Source organism: Triticum dicoccoides, chromosome 5A (genome assembly GCF_002162155.2).
Source record: "Triticum dicoccoides isolate Atlit2015 ecotype Zavitan chromosome 5A, WEW_v2.0, whole genome shotgun sequence".
Taxonomy (NCBI): Eukaryota; Viridiplantae; Streptophyta; class Magnoliopsida; order Poales; family Poaceae; genus Triticum; species Triticum dicoccoides.
In genome coordinates, this window is record NC_041388.1 from 631,176,079 (window position 1) to 631,190,458 (window position 14,380).

The 14,380-nt window shown below is 48.7% G+C and overlaps 2 protein-coding genes across 2 annotated transcripts; both read right to left on the reverse strand.

The window, feature by feature from the left end:
- Positions 1 to 6,088: 6,088 nt before the first annotated feature.
- Positions 6,089 to 8,081, reverse strand: LOC119303585 (UDP-glycosyltransferase 73E1-like). The gene has a single exon (XM_037580716.1). The coding sequence runs from the start codon at positions 7,767 to 7,769 to the stop codon at positions 6,294 to 6,296; it is 1,476 nt and encodes a 491-aa protein (XP_037436613.1). The 5' UTR covers positions 7,770 to 8,081; the 3' UTR covers positions 6,089 to 6,293.
- Positions 8,082 to 10,033: 1,952 nt separating this feature from the next.
- LOC119303583 (wall-associated receptor kinase 1-like) lies at positions 10,034 to 14,122 on the reverse strand. The gene is made up of 4 exons (XM_037580715.1): positions 12,510 to 14,122; positions 11,948 to 12,415; positions 11,474 to 11,623; positions 10,034 to 11,401 (listed from the first exon to the last, which is right to left on the reverse strand). Exons 1-4 carry the CDS (start codon positions 13,396 to 13,398, stop codon positions 10,140 to 10,142), a joined length of 2,769 nt encoding a protein of 922 aa, XP_037436612.1. The 5' UTR covers positions 13,399 to 14,122; the 3' UTR covers positions 10,034 to 10,139.
- Positions 14,123 to 14,380: the final 258 nt, after the last annotated feature.

Genomic DNA, 14,380 nt, shown 5'->3' on the forward strand with positions numbered 1-14,380 from the left:
TTAAGTTCATCTTATGAACTCCCACTCAGATAGACATCCCTCTAGTCATCTAAGTGATTACATGATCCGAGTCAACTAGGCCGTGTCCGATCATCACGTGAGACGGACTAGTCAACATCGGTGAACATCTTCATGTTGATCGTATCTTCTATATGACTCATGTTCGACCTTTCGGTCTTCTGTGTTCCGAGGCCATGTCTGTACATGCTAGGCTCGTCAAGTCAACCTAAGTGTTTGCATGTGTAAATCTGTCTTACACCCGTTGTATGTAAACGTTGGAATCTATCACACCCGATCATCACGTGGTGCTTCGAAACAACGAACTGTCGCAACGGTGCACAGTTAGGGGGAACACTTTCTTGAAATTATTACGAGGGATCATCTTATTTACTACCGTCGTTCTAAGTAAACAAGATGCAAAAACATGATAAACATCAGATGCAATCAAATAATAGTGACATGATATGGCCAATATCATATAGCCCCTTTGATCTCCATCTTGGGGCTCCATGATCATCTTGTCACTGGCATGACACCATGATGTCCATCATCATGATCTCCATCATCGTGTCTCCATGAAGTTGCTCGCCAACTATTACTTCTACTACTATGGCTAACACATTTAGCAATAAAGTAAAGTAATTTACATGGCGTTTCTCAATGACACGCAGGTCATACAAAAAATAAAGACAACTCCTATGGCTCCTGCCGGTTGTCATACTCATCGACATGCAAGTCGTGATTCCTATTACAAGAACATGATCTCATACATCACATATATATCATTCATCATATCTTTTGGCCATATCACATCACAAAACACTTGCTGCAAAAACAAGTTAGACGTCCTCTAATTGTTGTTGCAAGTTTTTACGTGGCTGCTATAGGTTTCAAGCAAGAACGTTTCTTACCTACGCCAAAACCACAACGTGAATTGCCAATTTCTATTTACCCTTCATAAGGACCCTGTTCATCGAATCCGATCCGACTAAAGTGGGAGAGACAGACACCCGCCAGCCACCTTATGCAACTAGTGCATGTCAGTCGGTGGAACCGGTCTCACGTAAGCGTACGTGTAAGGTTGGTCCGGGCCGCTTCATCCCACGATGCCGCCGAATCAAGATAAGACTAGTAACGGCAAGATAATTGACAATATCGACGCCCACAACTACTTTGTGTTCTACTCGTGCATAGTAACTACGCATAGACCTAGCTCATGATGCCACTATTGGGGAACGTAGCAGAAATTCAAAATTTTCTACGCATCACCAAGATCAATCTATGGAGTAATCTAGCAACGAAGGGAAGGAGAGTGCATCCACATACCCTTGTAGATCGCTAAGCGGAAGCGTTCAAGTGAACGGGGTTGATGGAGTCGTACTCGTCGTGATCCAAATCACCGATGATCCTAGTGCCGAACGGACGGCACCTCCGTGTTCAACACACGTACAGCACGGTGATGTCTCCTACGCCTTGATCCAGCAAGGGGAGAAGGAGAGGTTGGGGAAGACTCCATCCAGCAGCAGCACGACGGTGTGGTGGTGGTGGAGGAGCACGGGACTCTAGCAGGGCTTCGCCAAGCACTACGAGAGACGAGGAGGAAGAGAGGTAGGGCTGCGCCAAGAGGGAGAGGATCTCGTGTGTCTTGCAGCCTCCAATACCTCAAGTATATATAGGGGAAGGGGAGGGGCTGCGCCCCCACCTAGGGTTCCCTCCCTAGGGGTGGCGGCAGCCCCCAAATCCTATCTGGGTGGCGGCCACAAGGGGGAGAGGGGGAGGCGCACCTGGGGTGGGCCTTAGGGCCCATCTGCCCTAGGGTTTGCCCCCTTCCCCTCTTGGAGGCGCCTTGGGCCTTGGTGGGAGGCTCCCCAGCCCACCTAGGGGCTGGTACCTTCCCACTACTGGCCCATGTAAGCCTCCGGGGCTGGTGGCCCCACCTGGTGGACCCACGGACCCCTCCGGTGGTCCCGGTACACTACCGGTGATGCCCGGAACACTTCCGGTGGCCAAAACCATACTTCCTATATATCAATCTTTACCTCTGGACCATTCCGGAACTCCTCGTGACGTCCGGGATCTCATCCGGGACTCTGAACAACATTCGGTAACCGCGTACATACTTTCCCTATAACCCTAGCGTCATCGAACCTTAAGTGTGTAGACCCTACGGGTTCGGGAGTCATGCAGACATGGCCGAGACAACTCTCCGGTTAATAACCAACAGCGGGATCTAGATACCCATGTTGGCTCCCACATATTCCACGATGATCTCATCGGATGAACCACGATGTCAAGGACTTAATCAATCCCGTATACAATTCCCTTTGTCTAGCGGTATGATACTTGCCCGAGATTCGATCGTCGGTATCCCGATACCTTGTTCAATCTCGTTACCGGCAAGTCTCTTTACTCGTTCCGTAACACATCATCCCGTGATCAACTCCTTGATCACATTGTGCACATTATGATGATGTCCTACCGAGTGGGCCCAGAGATACCTCTCCGTTTACACGGAGTGACAAATCCCAGTCTCGATTCGTGCCAACCCAACAGACACTTTCGGAGATACCTGTAGTGTAGCTTTATAGCCACCCAGTTACGTTGTGACGTTTGGCACACCCAAAGCACTCCTACGGTATCCGGGAGTTGCACAATCTCATGGTCTAAGGAAATGATACTTGACATTTAGAAAAGCTTTAGCATACGAACTACATGATCTTGTGCTAGGCTTAGGATTGGGTCTTGTCCATCACATCATTCTCCTAATGATGTGATCCCGTTATCAACGACATCCAATGTCCATGGTCAGGAAAGCGTAACCATCTATTGATCAACGAGCTAGTCAACTAGAGGCTTACTAGGGACATGGTGTTGTCTATGTATCCACACATGTATCTGAGTTTCCTATCAATACAATTCTAGCATGGATAATAAACGATTATCATGAACAAGGAAATATAATAATAACCAATTTATTATTGCCTCTAGGGCATATTTCCAACAGTTTCCTGCTTTCCTCAAACCTACTTGGGTCTACCTCTCTCCCCCATTAAACTTACTACCGCAGCCTTCCAGCCAATCATCACGAACTGTGTTAGTTACCTTCCTTGCTGGTGTGCTAAGCTACTCTCTCGCCCAGGCCGCCTGGTCCTCATCTCCTCTGTGCTTGACTCGCTGGCCACCTACTTCATGTCCGTGTTCAAACTGCCAAAAGAAATAATCAAAAAGCTCGACGCTATTAGACGTGCGTTTTTTGGGCTGCTGATGAGTCCTGTTCGGGTGCTCAGTGTCTTATTGCTTGGTCTAACATCTGTAAACCAAAAGAGTTCGGTGGTCTAGACATCAAAAATTTAGCTTTACAAAATGACTGCTTGCTTATGAAGTTTGCCTATAAATTCCTATCCGCCACCTCCCACCAAGAGTTACCTTGGATAGCCTGGTTAAACAGAGTCCACCTACACAGCATCCCCCACATAGCCTCCTGCAAAAATCCCTCCTACCTAACCAAAGCGGTGCAAGCCCAACTAGCTACCCTATCCTCTATCACCTTCGTCCTCACTAACAACGGGCTGAGAACCTTTTTCTGGCACGACACTTGGCTTGCTCATGCACCGCTAGCTTCGCTTTTTCCTAGTCTTTACTCTCACTCCTCAGATAAGCACATCCTCGTCTTTCATGCCATGCAGTATGGGCTACTTACAAACCTAACGGACCGGCTAACCTCGGCCGCCTCGCGCGAGCTGGAACAGGTACTGTTGTTGTTGCAGGATTTCTCTTTATCCACGAGCCCCGACGAGAGGCACCTCATCCACGGCACGGCCTTCTCCTCCAAAGCTGCCTACAAGCTACTCACTCAGGAGGATCAGGAGATCACTCATGCTCCTTTAATTTGGTGCTCCAAGGCTCACCCAAAGCTGAAGCTCTTTGCATGGCTGCTTTTTAATGGCCGTCTAAACACCAAAGCAAACCTGTTTCATAAGCACATTGGACCAGATGCAAAGTGCCCCAGGTGCCCTGCTAGCTCTGAAGATACAAACCATCTCTTCCTCCGATGCCCGAAAGCAAACCTCGTCTGGTTGTAGTTAGGAATCGCTCCGACTGACAGACTGCAGGACATTTGGCTTGCTATGCTTCCCCCTGGCCTCGACTCCTCCATTTGGCTGGAAGTGCTCCTTGCAATATTGTGGAAAATTTGGGACTCTAGGAACGCGGCGGTTTTCAGGAATGAAGATCACTCTGCTCTTCTTACCATCACAAACATTTGTACTGACTTTGAACTTTGGACTCACCGGTTCCATGTACCGGTAGATAAGGGGTCAGCTAGGTCTTGGCTGGCGTACCTCTCCTCACGGCTTGCCGTAACCCTGTAAAACATTCACCTCGGCTTTGGCTGGGGTTTTGACTTTTGAGCAATATAATTCAGGTGGGGATCCTCTCCCCCTGGTGATTCCTCAAAAAAAAAAAAGAATCTTGTCGGGAGTCGAAAAGGTCTTATTGGATGCATTAACATCATTCCCTTGTTTGAATGGAAATAGAGGAAGGACAACTTGTGAAATGCTATTTGCTTTTGAAGCTGAAGCATGCTCCTAATCATATCGACATTTGTTCGAGTGCTTATAGTAACTTTGACATCCTTGAACTGAGCGTCACTGGTCGGTAGACTTTCACATATGGCCAGAAGATAGTATTTCTCCCAAACTTTATTAATGCCATATGCATTGTTGTTAATGTATTTCTTTCTTGTGATGTGATCGCATGCTAGCAGCAGGCCAAACTAGAAAAGGAGAAGTGGAAGAGGATGGCTAACTTGACTTGGGCTGATAGTTGTGCTGGAACTTAGTTGCTGGTCTTGAGAGCTGTGAGATTGTTCTTACCGATCGCAATACTCTGTTTCCTGGAGTACCTAGTAACGTTTGATTCATGTGATGGACCATATTGAAGCTGCTTGGTTTGTAATTGAATCTGGTTAATATTAGCGGTCCACCTTTGGAACTAGAATTATGATCTACTATATACTCTGTCCCTTTATTTCCGCTCTGTATATGAGGTTTGTTTGAAGTCAAGACATACATTATTTAACCAAGTTCATATTAGAAAATGTCAACATCTATAATACTAGAGTTATATAGCATGAAAAATAATTTTATGATGCATCTAATGATATAAATTTGGATTGTGAATGTTAATATTTTTTCCTATGAAATTGATCAAACTTTAGGAAGTTTGACTTTAAACAAAGAACGGAGGGAGTATGTTTGACATCCTGTTAGGATGTTCTCCTCGTCTACGAAATCCTCAACTCCCAAATCTGGCTTCCGGTTCCGGTGAAATCACTAGTTATTCCTTGCAAAGTTCACTCTCCACCTTCTCTGGCGCTAACAAGAGGCGCATTGCATGTGCGCCACTTCTCGTAACCCGATTTTTTTTCCTGTAGATTCGTTTATTCAAAATGGTTCACCGCTGGATTTCTCGCATCGTGATCTTTGAAAACTAGATCCCATGCTAATAGGTGTCGATGAACTTTTCTTCCCCTCGCCGGTGTTGTTGTTGCCGGCTTGAGGACGATGTTCTTCTCCCGCCGATCTATGGATCAGACGGTCAATCGGCTCCCTCCTCCGTTGGTGGCATCGTCTGTCTTGTGGAGATTTTGCTCCTCGTGAATATCTGGATCGTGCGAGTTGTTGGATCCTTTGGCTGGTAGGCGAAGCGGTGTCTCTGACCAGCCGATGTGAGTGTCATCGTCCCCTCCCCCTTCATCATTGCGTCGATGAGTCCTCAATCGGCAGCGCTGGGCTTGTGTTTCAGAGTGATGGATCTCTGGTTTTCGACGAAGATTCCTCAACGACAACGGTTTTCTCGGGTGTTGGTCTTTTGCGACCGAATTTCGAAGACTTATCGGTTGCCATGGTCATCTTGACAAGGATACTGGCTCCGACTACGGAGCGGCGATGCACCTTCAACTTGCTCCGGCGAGAGTTGTGGTCATCGTGTGATCTAAGGATCTTGTTGTAATTTTAATTACTTATGGGGTGTTCTGTACTACCGTAGAATTTCTCATACAACTTCAGGTCATTTTCGTTAAAAAGAAGAAAAGAAAACTCAAACATGTTCCTCAGGCTTTTGTTTGGTTTTCTGCCAGGTTTGATTTAACGTGTCTTACAACGATGAATCTATACGATGATTTACTAATAATTCATTAAATATGCGAAGGTCGGATGCCGATTAGTGTATAAAGATCATCACGCCATTTAAGATGCTATATACTCCCACGGGAAGTTTGCCTTGGCCATCCGTTAATTTGCTTCTCGCTTCCAAGCTCGGGCACGCCCCTGCTCCTTCCTCTGCGCGAGCTCCCCGACGTGGCGAGCCATACCCGCCAGATCGCGGTCCGCCGACCCGCCCTCCGCCATGGCCTCCCTTGCCATCGTCGCGAGCTCCTTTGCCCTCGCCCGTATTCCCGACCCCTCATCCATTAGCTCCGTCAGTGCCCTCTTGACGTCGTCTCTCCCGACCTGTTTCGCATGCGCCTCGGGGTTCAGGAACACGTGCATGGCCGGCACCTTAACGCCCACACGGACGCCGGCGCCGAGCACGTCCACGACCAGCGTCTCGTTCAGGAACTGGTCGGCGAAGTGCGGCCATGTCAGGATCGGCACGCCGTGGGAGATGGACTCCAGCGTCGAGTTCCACCCGCAGTGCGTCAGGAAGCCGCCCACCGCCGGGTGCGACAGGATGGTCATCTGCGGCGCCCACCCGCGGATGACCAGGCCGCGGCCCTCCACGCGCTCTTCGAACCCGGCGTCGAGGTCGTCGGTCTCCTTGGTCACCCAGATGAACGGCCGATTCGACGATTCCAGGCCGGCGGCGAGCTCGACGACCTGCGACGGGAAGAGGCGGGCCATGCTGCCGAAGCTGACGTAGAGCACGGACTGGTGCGCCCGGCCGTCAAGCCAGGAGACGACCAAGCCGGCGTCGACGGCCGCGCGGTTGCCTCTTCCGGCCGTCGTCTCCGCGTCGAGGTCCAGAAGGCAGAGCGGCCCGACCGCCCACGCCTTCCGGCCGAGCGCCTCTCCGTATCCCTTGATGTAGGCGCTCTCGAAGGCCGCGCACGTGTTGAAGACGAAGCCGTCGGCGGTGGCCTCGGCGTCCAGTGTCTCACGCCTTTGCTTCTCCAGCCCCGGAAAATGGAAGAACCCAAGCGACGTCGCCTTGTTGGTGACGACGCGCACGGGAAACTCCGGCACCTCGAACGGCTCGAAGTCGCCGCCGGCGCTGTCGTCGTGGACGCCGTGCGTGGCCAGGCTACGCTGCGCCAGGAGGAAGAACGCGGACGGGCCGTGGAAGACGAACCGTGGGATGTCAAGCCGGCGCGCGACGTCGGCCGTCCAGGGGTTGCAGGTGTCGGCGACGAGGCAGTCCGGCCGGCGCGGCAGCGCCCGGAGGTACGCCTCCAGCGGGGCGGCGAGCAGCCAGACGGCGTCGTAGAAAAGCGTGAAATGGGACATCTCCCTGACCATGTCGTGGCTCTCGCACCCCTCGGGCAGCCCCAGCGGCGGCCCCGGGAACGGGAGCTCGACGTGGTCGACCGCGAGCCCCTCGCGGAGCGCGTGGTCCAGGACGGCCCTGCTGCGCGCGGCGGTGACAGGCGTGAGGACGACGGTGGCGCGCGCGCCGGCGCGGCCGGCGATGAGGCGCGCCAGGTCGAGCACGGGGATCACGTGGCCCTGCGCCAGGAGCGGCACCAGGACGAAGTGTAGCGGGCGTGCCATGGCCGTGCCCGTGCCCGTACGTACAACAAGACACTGCGAGTAGATCAGGCAGGCTTACTTGCTGTACGCTGGAAGCGTGGAAGGAGAAGCTATGAAGCATCTGGAAGACGGCCACAGCCATAGCGTTCGAGAAGGCGTAGGAGTACGATCGATCGAGACAAGAAAACGCCGTCGCGCAGCACAAGTTTGGCACGTACGGCTTCCCTGGACGCCGAAAAGCACAGCACTGGTGGACAGTGGACACTGCTGGTCCTGCTACCTCGGCCACAGCAAGAGAATTGGTTCACAGACGACGGACGGCGGACGGCGATGGCCACCCGCTAGTGCAACAACATGTACCAGTTGTCCGCGTACGGCTTCGATGGATGCCAGAAGCTAGCCTTCTTCTCTGGTGAGTGGTAACGCAGGCCGGGGTGTAGCGGTAGCGATCTGATAAGCCACGACCGTGGATGGTGAACGTGCAGGACGCAAGATGGCCGGCACCACTCGCTGCTCAGTGCTCCTCACTCGTCCAGTGCTTATGCCTACCACCCATCATCGTTCGACCTTCACAGTCAAAATCGAGCGACAACTTTGGTGTTCACACAGTGACAACTTTGAAACAAATACTACATTATTATTTTTATAAACACGAGGAAAAAGCTTTACAATTTTCATTAATTAGTAAGAAGATTGTTTCCAAGTTTTTTTTTTGAAACTAGATTGTTTCCAAGTTAATTATGAAAACTTGGGCGAAAACCAATACAAAAGGACCAAGCCCACCACACTCATCACATGGCCAAACCAACTCAAACACCACATGACAACATCTACTCTCACCACCAACGCGGCAAACAACCCAGAAGGACACTAACCACATGTACACACGAAAACGGTGACCCGCTCTACCAAGCAAGTCGGCCTCCCACCGCTGCTGGAGATAAGAAGTCAGAGACTGCTATGAAAGGAGCAGACTCGAGGCTCTCCCGCAAGGTGAAGATACCAAATGCAACTCATGATACTCCGCCGACCAACGTCGAGAGCAACCTCGCCGCCACGTGACGCGAGGTCAACACAATCGATGTTGCCAAACTATCGAGGCCGCCGCCCCAACTTCCGCTGCTCCGCCATGCACTGCACCGTCCACCGACATACCCCTTTTTTGAGCGGCAACTACTCTGCTTTTTTTTTGGTGTGTGTGGGGGGTTGTTTTTCTTTGGAGAAAATTCCTTATTTGACACTGTCTTAAAATCTGGTTCCTTATTGACACTGAAAAAAAAATTCTTCCCTATTTGATACTAGTCCTAAATTTTATTCCCTATACGACACTTTCGTCCATTTTGAGCCTAAATGACATCTGAAAAGATGATTTTACCCCTCATGCGGTATGTGTGTGCGCGCACGTGTCTGCTGTTGCGTGTGTGGGTGCACGCGCACATGTGTGCTGCTGCGTGTGTGTTTGCTACTGCGTGTGTACATGCGCGCGTGTGTGTGTGCGTGCTGTTGCGTGCCTATGTGCTGCCTGCGTGCTGCTGCGTGTGTGTGCGCGCGCGCGCGTGCTGTTGCGTGTCTATGTGCTGCCTGCGTGTGTGTTGCTGCGTGTGTGTGCGCGTGCATGTGTGTTGCTGTGTGTGTGTGCACGCGCGCGTGCGTGTTGTTGCGTGTGTGTGCACATGCGTGTGTGTTGGTGCATGTGTATGTGTTGCTGCGTGTGTGCTCCTGCCCTCGCACTGATGCTGCGTGTGTGCGCTATTGCCCCTCACACATATACCACATGAGGGGTAAAAGAGTCTTTTCAGGTGTCATTTAGACTCAAAATGGATGGAAATGTCATATAGGAAATAAAATTTAGAACTTGCGTCAAATAGGGAAGAAAAACTTTTGCAGTGTCAAATAAGGAAGCAGATTTTAAGATAGTATCAAATAAGGAATTTTCTCTTTTCTTTGGCCCTAGCCCATGTAGTGGGGTGATTTTTTTTTCCAGGAAGGGTGCCTCTCAAATGCCAAGGAAGAAGCTTAAAAAGAAACTCCATAATAATAACTGTAAGTGCACCTTGCTGTTCTGACGCTTGATAACTGTGTCCTCTGGGACGCTCTATCATTCTCAAGACTTGAGACAGGATGGTATTAATTTGGGCCGGTGAAACTTAACGCTTGTGTTCCATTCGCAACACAATGCATATGCCAGTGATTCACTCCACATCAATAAGATCAGTTTACATATAACAAGCACGATTCTGACCGAAAAAACGACATAATCATGGCGCCTGAAATGATCTGCACATAAATCGACTCACAGTGCCAATTTAACCAACCTGTAATACAAGCCATAGCATCAGTTCACAGAAGAGGGAAACAAATTAACCATTATTACCAACTAAACAGACTAATCTAAGTGTGGTGGTCGGCTAGCAGATGACATGAACTCTCCCAGTCTCCCTCCAACCGATAGGACCGTTCGCTGCGTCCTGACCTGACGACTCTCTTGCCTGATTCCGTCGCAGACGATCGGCGAGAAGATCGAGTCCCTCGAGCTAATGGCCTTGGTGGCATCTTCTCATCACTCCCTAGATCTGCTTGGGATGAGTTCATGCGCTTTGCTCGCAGAGTCCGCAGTTCGGTCTCCACTTGTTTCATGGTGGGTCTTTCGGCGCCACGTAGCCTTAAGCACAGTTCTGCAAGAGAGGCGACACCGTTGATCTCTTCCTCGGTCGCCTCCTCGAGGACCTGGGGATTGACAATGCCTGTGATTCTCCCCTCCTTGAACTCCTGGAGAAAATAGCTTGACAAGCTGTTGACCGATCCCGACTCACTTGTAAAAACAGACTTCAGTCTGAGCAGCAGCTCCACGAGCACCACGCCAAAACTGTACACGTCGCTCTTCTCGTTCAGCTGTCTGGTGTGGAAATACTCTGGGTCTAAGTACCCGAATGTACCCTGCACATTCGTGACAATGTGTGTTTGATCAATCGGAACCAATCTAGACGCGCCGAAATCTGAAACTTTAGCTGTGTAGTTCACATCCAAGAGTATATTCGAGGACTTCACGTCACGATGGAAGATTAATATTGAAGCTGAAGAGTGGAGATAAGATAGAGCTCCTGCTGTTTCCAGGGCAATCCTTAAGTAATCACTCCAAGACAAAGAACAACCATCACTTGGATCAGCATGAAGAACTTGAGACAGTGAGCCATTGGATACATAGTCATACACTAGCAGTGGAACCTCGGTTTCGAGACAACATCCAAAGAGCTTTACAATATTTCTGTGCCTTATCTGAGAGAGGACTGCAACCTCATTGATGAATTGACTGATCTCACACTCCTCAATGACCTTAGACTTTTTTATTGCAACAACACGCTGATCAGATAGTATGCCTTTGTAAACCATGCCATGACCCCCACGGCCAATGATACGTGCAGGATCAAAATTATTTGTTGCCTTCTCTAATTCTTCCAACAAGAAAATCTTTGTTTTGTCATTTGCACTTTCATCAGATGATATCAAAGTTTCTAGGAGACGACCTTGGTTCTTTTGGAAATAGTACTTTCTTAGTTGCCTTTGGACATTTCTTTTCCATTTACGTGTGAGAAGTACTACACTGAAGCTCAGAAGTAGAATGCCGAAACCACAGGACAGCCCAATAATTATACCTGCGGTTATTAAACTCTTTTCATTCTACATCTTGTCTATCATAAATAAATGTAACAAAAATGTAGTCATACCTACAAGTAGAGTCTGTTGTTTTATCCTAGTACACTGCATATTTAATGGATCATACTCTGTCTTGCGAGGACATTCGATACAATTGAAGCTTCCTTCGGTATTATGGCAGATCTCTTTACATTTGTTGGGTTGAAGGCATTCATTAATATCTGAAATTAACAAAATCTTGATAAGATGCTTTGACAAAATACATACTCCCTCTGATATACAGTAAGTAGTTTAGAACATCGTCATGGTCTTAATAGTAACATTTTGACTATATTTCAAGGAAAATATGTTGTTTCAACGAGAAATTTTATATGTTAAGAAAATATATTTCATCACTAATCTCTTAATACCAATTTATATGTTAAGAAAATATATTTTAACATGTGCAACTTTCTTTTACAGAGTTGAAAAATATCCAGTACTAGTACATTTTTCCAGTTTTAGGGACTGTATCATCTGTAATCCTAGAGAGAACAAAGGAGTACCTCGACAACCACTTTGGATGTATGGATTTCCTTGGAAGCCATCTGAGCACTTGCAGCGATAACCAGCATAGACCCTTTCAGCACTTACTTCCACACACTTGCTGTTCATACTCACACAAGCATATCCAGACCTATTATGTTGGGCCTCTGCGCAACTTAGATTAGCAGCAACCCATTTGATAGAGAGAAATAACCCATATGCAGAAAAAAGACTGTTTTGTCCTGAATCAGACGTAGGGTTCGCCAATTGTTGGTCAGGAATGGTGGCATTAATAGTCCCTTCATCAACATTCACGCCAATTACCTCCAAATCCCTCAGCAGCAAAATAGGCGATGACGTTGTATTTGTGCAATTGAAGTGAAACTCTTCCCTGGCAAAGCAACCCTCTTCGAGTCCGAATGGGAATTCCACATCAATGCTACCACACTGACGGGTGCAATCAGCCCTGCTTGGGGTTGGATTGTATCCTAAATTGATCGGTAAAAGGTTAGAATGTATCAAAGGTCCAAAATGCCTGACAGCAGCTGTGCGTTTGGCCGCTTAATTAGGAAAACATGTTACCTTTGTTATTGCTGGAGCAGCCATGTGAAATGTAGGGGTTGCCTGTATAGCCGTCGTGGCAGAAGCACCGGTAGCCACTTGGTGATGATATGAATCCCATATTGTAGTTGTAGCCACACCCAGCATGCTCACTCTTACAGGCAACACAGGCGGATTGATTCCCAATATCCCATGAGAGCCGAAAGCGATCAGTGGTTATGCTGATTTTATCCCACAACTGAGAGGTCTGGTTAGAGTGTGCTTTGGTGTTTTTCGGGTTGTGGCCGTAGACAAATTTGAACTGATAAGTGTCGGCATCGTTTTCCACGTCTACATGGCAACATCCAAAGCCATTACAGTTGTGCATAGCCACCATCTCAGTGATCCCTGGATCTGGGCACACAGTTGCACATATCGGCTGGGTGGCATTCTCTTTGACAGAGTACACCTCCAGGTCACAGCCGGTGATGTTTAGAGCAACGTAATCAGTGGATACATGGAAGTGCCTCCCAAGTGGTTTGAAAGACAAATTGTAGAGACTGGCCCCAGATTTCATGGGGATGGTATGTGAGAAGGAGGCCGAGATCAGGTTTGAATTCCAAAAAGGATCGAAGTCGACCACCTCTGTGATTCCGTCATGCAAGAAGAGCTTGGGGGGCTGAGTGGTGTCGTTGCAGATGAGGTTGAAGTCAGGCCCACGGGAGCACCTGGATCCGATGCCAAAGGGATAGCCGAACCTCACGCTGCCGCAGCTCGTTGGGCAGCCATCGAGCGTGGCCATGGCACGCGATGGTTGTACCCAGTTCCCCTCGGGGCTCAGTTGGCTTGTTGCAACTCCGGATGCTAGAGCTGTTAGCTTTCCTACTGAACCGAGTACCAGCAGAGGGAAGATCATTGGCAAGAAGCCCATGATCAATCTGCAGTTCTACACTATACCTTGCACTAGAGAAATTCAGGTCAGGCAGCAGTACCTTCTCTTGTAGTGTTGTAGGTGCCACTTTCATGACTGCCTTCCTACTGCATATATATCCATGGTTGCAAAAACTTACAGTTGACCCAAGGAAGACCGGAAGAGGATTCGTGTGGTTGTGGGTGTGGCTGTGGATTTGCTGTGCACTTGATGCCGTGTTAAATGAGACGACCATGACCTAGTAAATGTTCCTGTGGATGTGGACCTGGGTGCGGCAGTGGTGTATTTGATGCGATGTTAAGGAGATGACCATGACTTTGACAATGGCGTATTTGATGTGATGTGGAAGGAGAAGACCATGACCATGACCTTGTAGACAAAGACCTCAGCAAGTCGGCCAATACCTCCGTTTGCAGATACTTCAAGCCCATCATATGCCCTGTTCCTAATAAACCATGTTACTACACATTTCGCCTAAGAAATTCTGGGTTCCCAAGGGTTTGCCTCTACACAAGAAAGACATTAACAACATAGGGAGCAAACCTAAGTTGATACACCAAACATATGGATGAAACAAATGAGCACGCAAAATTACATCATGAAAATGGCGAACCACACAAGAATGCGGAACCATACCGTACAATCGGCTGGGAAATACCATCCTGCTCATCAACGGCTGAAGCCGGCTAGCAATCTTCAGTCACCACCTGGTGGAGACAGCCTAACTGAGCCATCAGCAACATTATCTGCTGCTCGCTTAAGCTGCAACCAAGAGTACAGAGTAAAATTTCTGAACACTGTAGATAAAATACAGAGAAGAATCAAGTAACACAATAACAGGAAATGAGCACATGAATAGCTTAGGTTTGTTTTTTCTACGGAACAAGTGGATTCTTCAGAAGGAAAGAAAGTGAAAAGAACCCAATGCCTGAGATTACTCGGCCACCGCTCAATCTTTCCGATGCGAGCTCCAAGGACATGA

Coding starts and splice junctions, on each gene's coding strand:
- LOC119303585 (XM_037580716.1), bottom strand. CDS start 7,769: ATGGCACGCCCGCTACACTTCGTCCTGGTGCCGCTCCTGGCGCAGGGC.
- LOC119303583 (XM_037580715.1), bottom strand. CDS start 13,398: ATGGGCTTCTTGCCAATGATCTTCCCTCTGCTGGTACTCGGTTCAGTA. Junction 12,416..12,509: donor CTGCTCCAGCAATAACAAAG/GTAACATGTTTT, acceptor CGATCAATTTAG/GATACAATCCAACCCCAAGC. Junction 11,624..11,947: donor CATCCAAAGTGGTTGTCGAG/GTACTCCTTTGT, acceptor TGTTAATTTCAG/ATATTAATGAATGCCTTCAA.